Here is a 9,445-nt window from a genome sequence, read left to right as displayed (position 1 = left end):
CCTGAGCCGTCCGCAGCCCCGCTCCGCCCGTCGGCCCGTCCCCCGAAAGACCCCAAGACTCGCAGCCAGCTCCTTCGACAATACTCTTTATTTGATTAAAGACTTGGTATTCTCCGCATACGCGTACACTGGAATGTGCTCTATTCCCTAGGCCAGTATCGTACAGGGTTACAAAAGTGGGGCGATCTCGGTGCGGTGGAAGTATTACCGTCCAAAGACTTTAAGAGGAAAAAAAGCTCCTTGGATGCTCGAACCAACCTCGACTCCATTTTAAAATCATACAGACAAACAACTCTCGCACAGGACCCCATTAATGGGATTTGTCGCCTACTTTGCTAGGGAACAGGGTTTGCTCTCCCACCCTCCCAGGACAGGGTCAGGGTTGATTTCCTCTCGAGTGCTGCCGACAGAGGAGAGACCACGAACTTCTTTGGCAGAGGACCCCAGGGGAAGCGAGAGACACTCGCTCTCACAGCTATGCTCTCTGGGGAGCGCAGCACACATGCTTTTAGGGCATTTGCTCTCCATCTGCGTGCTCATGCCCTCTGGCAGCAGCTGGCGTGCTCCCCTGCAGACCTTGCCAGGGGCCAGTTCAGCTCTCGGTGACAGACCCCGAGTCAAGCAGGTGAGAAGAGTTTTGAGGGGAGCGCAGGTCTGTGAGATGAGGCAAATGACACTTGTGATGCAGCAGGAGGAGGAACAGCTCTGGGATGGCCAACACCACACTGGGGTGCTGCTCGCACTCACATCAGCCCTGGCCCCGCCCCCCCCCCGGGTTTTGGGAAGCCCGCATTTCCTTCCTCCTCCATCCGCAAGCGCTGAGAAAGAATGCTACTTTGAGACATCCTGACACCCAGGCTGGCCGAGTAACCCACTCTCCACATCTGCCTGCATGGAGGCAGGCAAAGCCATCAAACTCCCATGACACCAAAAGGGCACTGGGAAGGACAGGCAGCTGGTCCTAACCTAATTAAACTGCCTCCAAAGCCTGGCCCAAAAGCAGCTGCAGCAGACAGCGAGCCTGTGCGCAGGACAGTCCCCTCTGGACGCTCTCCCCCCGCGGCAGGAGCCAGAGTATCCGGAGCCGCAGCCTGTGCCACCTCAGAGCCCTCTCTGAGCCAGAGAGGCAAGCCCAGGTGTGCAGCAGGGCCAGAGAGACAGCAGTAACCATGCAGGGCGAAAGGACCCCAGCACTGAGTCCCTCCCACAACCCCCCCCGCCTTTGAAACTGAGGCCAGCTTGCTACGCTTCTACCAGATGGAGGGGTCTGGAGAAGCAAGGCGCCCCCACGCCCGTTATCTTAATGCCTGCTTTCATCATCAGAAACGAGAGTTAAAGGCCAAGGAGAAATTAAAATGGCAGCACCAACAATGGAACAGCATGTGACGCTTCAAAAAGGAAGAGAACGATGTCTGGTAGGCTCTGGGACTGAGCTCTGGTCGTCTTCAGGGGAGAAAGGGACATGTCAAAGCCAGGTTCTCTGCCGAGATCTTGCTTTTCTGCCGGCTGGTAAAAATCTGCCAAAGAAATTTGTAGCCTTTCCCCCCCGTAAGCATGTCAATTCTCTGCCAAAAATGTCTGTGACCCAGGAGTGCTGCAGATGGCAGGCAGAGCCACGCGTCTTAGCAGAGAGGGGGCTGCGGTGTTCCCAACATTCAGAATAAACTTCGGCCTCTTTTTTTTTTTTTTTTTTTTTTAAATTTAAAAATTTCTTCCTTTGCGATTCCCCATGGCTGGCATTACAGGATTTCATATTTGTCCACCAGGAAGGTGGTTTCAGTAGAAAACCTTACAGGGCTGTTCCCGTCTACCTGGGTCACTTTGGTAACCTGCAGAGACAATGGGCAGAGTTAGCTCAGCATTGAACGCCGCTCGCCACCACAGCTCCGCAGCGCTTTCCAATGCCGGGACAGTCACGAGGACAGAATCAACCCAGCACTTTCAAACCACAAGTCAGCCCTGAAAGAAAGATCTTTGTTCTCAGGAAACCTGAAAACAGGGGAATGATTTCCTGCCGTAGCTGTGTCTCTGCTGAAAGCTGCCCACGAATTAAGGATTACTCAGAGGCACGAAGGCACAACCGAAACTGCAGGTGAGCTCCGGGAAGCTGAAGTTGCCAGTGCTGTCCACTGGCACTCCTGAATCCGGCTAACACAGAGGCAACTTAATGCCGACGCCTAAGCCTTTGCCAAGCAGGACAGCAGGGCCCACACACCACAGCACAGCCATTTTTAGCCAGCGGGTGACTGAGGTAGCTCAAAACAGGCAAGAGTGACATCACGCCTGCAGTGTGCCAGCAGCGACCGTACCTGTATGTTGCAATAGTTCTTTTTGGAGATGAAGGAGACTTGCACTGGGAAGAAGTCGTTTGGCTGCCCTGCTATGCTGAACTCCAGGCTGCCACTCTTGTTTTTGGCATCTATCACTGGCAGGCACCACTCGAGGAGATTCCTCCGGCTGTCGTGGCGATACTCACCATCAATCTCCCCAATCACTGGGGCGCCGACACCAGACCTAGAGCAGGCAACGAGAAGTTACAATAGCTTGCCTCCACAGAGCTAAGAAAATGCTTGTCAAGCCCATCGGCGTGGCCAGACCTGCAAACCAGAGAGGGGAAGGAACCGATGGGATCCAGGATGGCTCTTGTTAGCGCTGCCTGGACAAGGAGTGTTACTTACGGCAAGGGGATGGTGATGATCACATCGTTCAGCTCTAGGCTATCCTCTTGCAACTCGTATTCAATGTTAACATCGCAACTGTTCCCGCTTTCTGATGGCCAGCAGTTAACTGAGGGCACAGAAACACTACGCTGAAACCACACTAGCTTTCTACATGGAACAGGCTTCCAAAAAGTGATGAACTCCAAAAAGCGCAGCAAAGAAATTCTGACTTGAAGAAAAGCCTTGTGTTTTCTTCAAGAGTATTACAGAAAATGGATGCTGCCGAGAACAGCAGCTACTATCCAATGGAAGACGCACAGTTATCTCTGATGTCTCACAAGGTGCCACACTCCGGAGGCAGCCCAGCTGCTGCAAGGCAGGCTACAAGCCAGCAGCCTGTGGATGAACATCAGCCTCTTCTGCCCGAGCCCACAGAGGCACCCTTGCACTCACTTGTCAATGGAATGAAGGACTCTTCCGTGGTCTGCAACCTCCACTTCAGCACACCCACGTCACTGTTAATAGGGAATGACTTCTCCGGGTTCTTCAAACCAATCTGCGATTCTGCAGTGAAGAGCTTCTTGTCCACGTTTGGATGAGTCTGAAAGGGGAACATATGCCCAGGCTGTAACTCTCAAGCCTAAGGAGAGAACCCTATGCAGGTAACACAGGTTCTAGGAAGACAGGCCTACGCATCCCAGAGTATTTTCCGTGACAAAATACGCATCAGTTTTGCTCCTGGCTCAGAAGCCCGATTGGACCTGCTTATCGACCTGGGATTCCTTCCAGAAACCGCTGATCCACTAAGAATCCACACCACTGCCGTTTTTACATGCCGCTGCACCAGAGACTCTAGCAATGCATCTCCTGGGCTGATACCTACAGAACAACTATAACAACTCTTAAAAATCTCGAAGACCATCCTGAAGACCCACAATGGACACTTCTCTTGAAGAAAAAACAACCTAGTGCTGCTGGGAAGAGCACCCTGAAACCGCAAAAAGACTACTTCCCCCAGCAACCTCAGCACGTATAGAAGTCAGCAGCCAAATTCAACTTAAGTATTCTCTCTTCACAACAGCAACTATATGCAGCTTTTTAGAGGCAGAGGATTTTTGCAAGTCAACATTCAAGTTGCACTAGAAAGACAGGAGTCAGCACTGGCGTTGATCTTGTCTTCCACCTGAAGCAGCACATGTGGCAGCATTGTTAGGAACTCGCTCGTGAGATGCACCGATAAAGAACCTGCTACCGTCTGAGCAGACCTGCAGCCACCTAGCTATGTACAGACAAGCTTTTGGCGAGGAGGAGGAGGAGGAGGAGGGAGCAAAAGAGTGTATCAAAGCAGCGCAATCTCCAGACCAAGAAGGTCACAGAAGCAGACAGGGAGAAAGGGGAAGGGATGTCTCTTCAGAATCTTCTGAGCTGCTGTCGCTGGCTGCAATCAAGGGCTCCAGCAATCGTCTCTGACACAGCAGTGACAGGACACAAGTCACCCGAGAAGAAATGGCTTTCTAGATAATAAATTAATTCTTCATTGGGACAGTTAAGTTTATTCTAACACTCCCACTTCACAACTAAAGCTCGCATCATATGATTGAGCAGCAGGCAACACACCAGGCTGCTGCAAAGTCCAAGTGAGATCAGATGGCATGCCAATGTGCGTTACTCAACAGATAAGGCTCTGAGGGCAGGAAGGTAAGCGCGTGCACGAGACCGGATTTCTCAAGTGAACTTCAGTCTTTCGAGCACGAGCTGGTGCTGCATTTATACTGCAGTAACGTCTGCTGTGACTACTCCCATTTTCAACACATTTACTGAGGCGGCTTGGGCAAGAACACGGGACAGTAACACGCTCGAGTATTTTCAATGTTTTGCCCCGGAGAGCAGCAAAAGCATGGGACGCCAAACAGGCTTTACCTGTAGCTGCACTCCCCTCTTGTCTTCGTTTTCTACATGCAGGCGAATCCGTGCAAACTTTTCATCGGAAATGTGCAGCATGATCATGCCATGCAGCTCCATGTTCTGCAACCCTCCGTCACGGCCACAAGTCAAGGAAATTTTCTCCTCTATTTTCATGTGCACGCTAGACAGACAGAAAAAAAGCAGGTATCTCAAGCCCTACGCTTGACATCTAACAGGCAAGATGAGAGATTAGTGCTCAGCAAGGACAGGCTACGTGTAACGTGCAGGTGCTTCCAAGAATGTGATGGCCCCGAACAGAATACTGCGGACGGCACAGCGGATGCTAATGCTGCTCCGACAGGTTAACTCAGGGGCAGGCAGGTCTGCAACAGGTGGAAGCCCAGATAAACAGCAAAGATACAGCATCTCGATGTGCTGTTCACTCAAGATCCCTCTGCCATACAGCAGCATGGCTCACAGCACTAAAAGGTTCTGAATTGATACTTGTAAAACAAACCGCAAACGATTCCATCCTAAGCTGCAATAAGGCAGGAACTCTTTGTGTCTGGGGAACAGGAAAAACGGCAGCTATTTTAAGGGAAAAAGGCATAGGAAAATTCCCAACCTCAGCTAAACAATGGATGTACATCCCACGTTAGTTAAGGTGATGCCTCATCAAACTAGCCACCTGCTTTTTTGCTGCTGTGCTTTCCGAGATTTTGCCCACCATCTTTTAAAATTAACAGGCTGCGTGAGCACACAGAATTGAACAGCAGGAAAAAGCCTGTCCTGAAAATGAAAAAGGAAGCTAACTCACGAAGCAACACGTGCATCGCAGAGAGCTGCGAGGAGACCGTTTTCAACACAAGGGCAGTACCTACCTCTCCATGTTAACGGGAGGAGCAAGAACTTTGGCTGCTTCCGTAGAGCGCTTGCCTACTGAAGTCATGATATTTTCTCCTTCCGATTTCAGCTTGTCCACAAAGTTGTCCACCTCCTTCCCCTTAGCGCCAAGTTTCAAGGCTTTGCTGGGACCTGAAGGCCTAAACAGAAGGTGTAAGAATTTCCAAGTCAGCCCGTGGCAACAGATTCCTCCTTCCTCAGTTACCTTCCAGTATTGCAGCTCGACTACCCCAACAATACAGTGTTCACCTCAGCAGCCTTTTTCTAGGGGAGAACACGCACAGAATCGACGATCTTACGCATAGGGTGCTACAGTGTAATTTAGATCTGGACCCAGTTCCGCGTGTTACGAGCAGCTGGGACCTCTTTCTCGCACAAAATGAGAATCCCATTGCTCATCAAAGACTCCAGAGAGACTAGGGGATGCGACTGTGGTACACAGCACCAAACACTTCTTAGTAATAAAAGGGGGGTCTCGAGAACATGCAACACATACCGGCCTACAAGCAGCCACATTAAAGGCTCACAGGTCAAAGCTAAGGGGAGGCTTTACAAAGGCATGACGATCTCTACCTGCCCAGTGACCGAATGGAGGGCCACACAGACAAAGAACCCGCGTTAGAGAGCCTTTATTTGGGCACGTGGTTTCAGCCACGGCCAGCTCCAAGGAACACTTGCTCCCTACTGCACACCTACCTGGCAGGTGCTGGTGCCACTTTGGGCTTCTCCGTCTCAATGATGGTCTCTGTGATCATCGCCGCCGTCGTGCCTCCAGACACTGCTGAGCTACCAAAGCCGCCGAAACCCGGCGCCTTTTTGCCCTGTCTCTCCGCATCCCTCCTGGCCTGCTGCAATTCCTTCGCTTTACGGCGCATCTCAGCTTTCGCTTCGCGTTCCTGAGTCTGAAGCAAAAGACAAGAGGCTGATAGAGCTTTGCAATCTCAATCTTATTCTGCACAGCAACTAAGTGCACTTGCCCCTAAACTCTTTGCAAAGAACAAGGAAACAAGAGATGGGCATTTAGTTTACAGGAAAGTTAAATAACTTTATGACCCCCAACAAAGTGGAGTAAAACCTTTGTATAAAAAAAAAAAAAATAAAAAGGCAGCGTTTCCCAGACAGGGTACCTCATACCAGGCTTGCAGTTATTCCCACTCACCTCTCGGACAGCTCGGAACACCTTTTCTTCATGCGAGTCCATCTCAGTGAAGGTCCGAATTTGTGCCAGGTTTACGTTCTCACGGTAGCCCAGGGCAACAATTTCATCAAAGGCAAAAATCAGGTCGAAGCAGTGTTCAGAGATCTCGTTCTCCTCCAGAGCTCGACAATATTCAGGGATCTAGTTAGGGGAAAACATTTTAAAGGAGTATCCGTAGACAATACCGCACAAGCGTTTTCTCTCTATTATCCCCAGACCTCACAGCTGCGCTAGACCCTCCAGGAGAGCGGCGCTCCACCGAGCTGCTCTTCATGACTTGACATCGTCGATAAACAACAAGATGAAGTTTTGCCGTTATTAGTTTTTCTCCACTAAGATACTTATAATACAACCTCTTAGCTTAACTCTAACACTAACTCGGAGGAATCCAAACACACGTTGGGGCCAGTGAATTTCCTGAAGGTCCTTTGCTTGCATGAAGACAGCTGCACAAACTCACTGCTTAGAAATGCATTTAAAGCAGCGCTGTACTTCTAACAATCCCGTACTGTAAGGTCACGTTATTTTTCAGAGGAATATGGGCGTTATCTTAAGAATACAGGGAACATTTAATGCTAAATTTACAACATCTCCCCTTTGGTCTCACTAGTTGAAATGTAACCAAGGTGGGTTTTTTTGTTTTTGGTTTGGTTTTTTTTTTATGTGTAGTTCAAAAATACCACTGAAACATCAAAGCTTACTTCCAGGTCAGGAAGAGGCCCTGGAAAATCAAGTTGCCAGGTGGAGGCAGAGAGCACTTCAGCACCAGCTCACCAACAGGTTCCCTTACAACAGCACTGTTTCAGGCTACACACGTGCAAACTCTGTATTAAGCGACACATCCTTACCACTCTAGAGAAGAGTCGGAGTGTTTCTAGGTCTTCCAGGATGTTGCTGTTCTTGGTGGTGATCAGCACCATGTAGAGCTTCTCCATCGGCTGATAGACATACCGCACGCTCTCCGTTTCCACAAAAGTGTGCTGCTTCCCCGTGTTCATCAGCTTTGGGAAAGCCGCCAGCAGCCCCTCAATGCGGGTCCGAGTCATCTCCACGAACTGCCGGGAGACAATGGCCTTCCCCGCCTTTGTGCAGACGGCTGCTGCCAACAGCACCTGTGGAGAAGGCAAGCGCTGGTTAACCGGGCCTCCCACACCGCGCAGCCTTGGCAAGCCCAGCGGGCCACGACTCGCTCAAAGAAAGGATCGCTTCCAACTACGTTTCACCTCCACGTGTACCACGCAGCCAGCTGATTCTCCCTAAACACGATTCAAAGTCTTTTTCTGTGACCAGCACCAGGAACTGCTCTATGCTAAGAGCAGAGCTACCTCTGCTTTTCTCTCTCTCCGGTCGGTTTTCTGTTCCTGTGTTATCCTGAATGAGGGCTCTCAGCGCTCCCATCGGGCAGATGCGGCGCATCAGCCCGGTCCTACACACACGGAGGTGTAACACTGCCGCCCCCCCCCCCAACCACTTTAGGGGAGGCTCTAGGTTATTGAGTTTTCTGTCAGTCTGGCCCCAGCTTACAACTAAATACAAGAGTGTTGTAAAACGTGATGTTTCCTCCCAATGCCACATTTACAGTAAAGCCAGGTTAATAAAATATTGGCAGCTATATTAATCACAGCCCATGGATGACTCTCCTAGGCTTTTCAAGGATGTTACCACACCAACAATAAAAAGGTAGTAAGGCAATTGCCAGCCTACGTTTTCTCATTCTCTCAGACCACCGAGGCTTCCTCCACACATTTCTCTTGTAGATCAGCTTCTTAATTAACTTTGTCAGGATGAGGCAGTTTCTGCACTGAAGATCTTTTAAAACCCCAACCGCTGCTATTAACAGGCAAGTACCAGAAACTCTCACACACGGACCGATTTCAAGTCCCACCTCAGCCCCAGGTCGACAGCACCTGGACTGCCCTGGGGCCCTGCAGCTCGACAGCTCGGGGACAAACATGTCCTGAAGTACTTGGAGATCAGAAATAAGCTTCTTCTCTCTAAGTACTCCCCCAAAGCACTCGGGCCGCGGTGTGAGAGAACCGGACGGCACCAAGGATCCCCGCTGCAGCGTGAGCGCACAGCTCTACTCTTTAACGGAGTACCGTGTCAGCCTTTGCTGACCCAGACCGCCGTCAAGCGACACTGTGGATGGCCAACGAGGAGCAGGACTGGCTCTGAGAGAGAAAAAGCTCACAGTGCTACATTCTGCACCACTACGGGAGTTGCTGGCCATCCCCCACGCCCGGCTGCACCCGGCGACGAGGGGATGCCCCTAATACCCCAAACGACCTTTAGAACAAGCGTAATGCCGCGTACCTAAGGCTGCGGCCACCAGCTCCTCTGCCGAAGGGGCACCGCGGCTCTGTAAGCGCTGCTCCGCCGCTGTGCGTGTCCTGCTCGCCCCGGAGGCGAGCAGGGACAGCGTACCTGCGCCCCCGCCACCCCCCGAGGGCTGCCGGCCCCAACTCCGATTCCCCGGGGCGGCAGAAGAACCCGCCGCAGCGCCCTGCTCTGCCCCGCCAGGCCACGGGGCTCCAGCGCCGGCCTGCGCCCAGGCCTGAGCGAGCGGCGGGCCTAGGGGCCGCGGCGGGAAGGGGCCGGCCCCCGCCTCGCTGCTTCCCCGAGCCCCGCTCTGCCCCGCGGCGGCGAGCAGCAGGCCGCGGGCGGGCCCTTACCATGGCGGCGGCGGCGCTGGGCTCGGCGCTCGCTCCCTCGGCGCTCCGCGTCCCCTCGGGCAGCCCCACAAGATGGCGGCGCCGAGCCACGTCCCCAGCCGGAAGCA

General features: G+C 52.1%; 1 protein-coding gene across 2 annotated transcripts; it reads right to left on the bottom strand.

The window, feature by feature from the left end:
* Positions 1-70: 70 nt before the first annotated feature.
* Positions 71-9,435, bottom strand: ARCN1 (archain 1). Of its 2 annotated transcripts, none has more exons than XM_052783793.1 (10): positions 9,339-9,435; positions 7,515-7,778; positions 6,628-6,807; positions 6,165-6,370; positions 5,447-5,608; positions 4,581-4,746; positions 3,114-3,261; positions 2,679-2,787; positions 2,310-2,514; positions 71-1,829 (listed from the first exon to the last, which is right to left on the bottom strand). In XM_052783793.1, the coding sequence occupies exons 1-10, from the start codon at positions 9,339-9,341 to the stop codon at positions 1,740-1,742; spliced, it is 1,533 nt and encodes a 510-aa protein (XP_052639753.1). In that variant the 5' UTR covers positions 9,342-9,435; the 3' UTR covers positions 71-1,739. The 2 variants fall into 2 exon arrangements, with proteins under 2 accessions (XP_052639753.1, XP_052639754.1); XM_052783794.1 differs by lacking the exon at positions 9,339-9,435 and adding an exon at positions 8,980-9,083.
* Between the last annotated feature and the right edge of the window lie 10 nt (positions 9,436-9,445).

Source organism: Harpia harpyja, chromosome 4 (genome assembly GCF_026419915.1).
Source record: "Harpia harpyja isolate bHarHar1 chromosome 4, bHarHar1 primary haplotype, whole genome shotgun sequence".
Taxonomy (NCBI): Eukaryota; Metazoa; Chordata; class Aves; order Accipitriformes; family Accipitridae; genus Harpia; species Harpia harpyja.
Note: the sequence above shows the minus strand (reverse complement) of the source record. Positions and strands in the feature narration are given on the sequence as shown.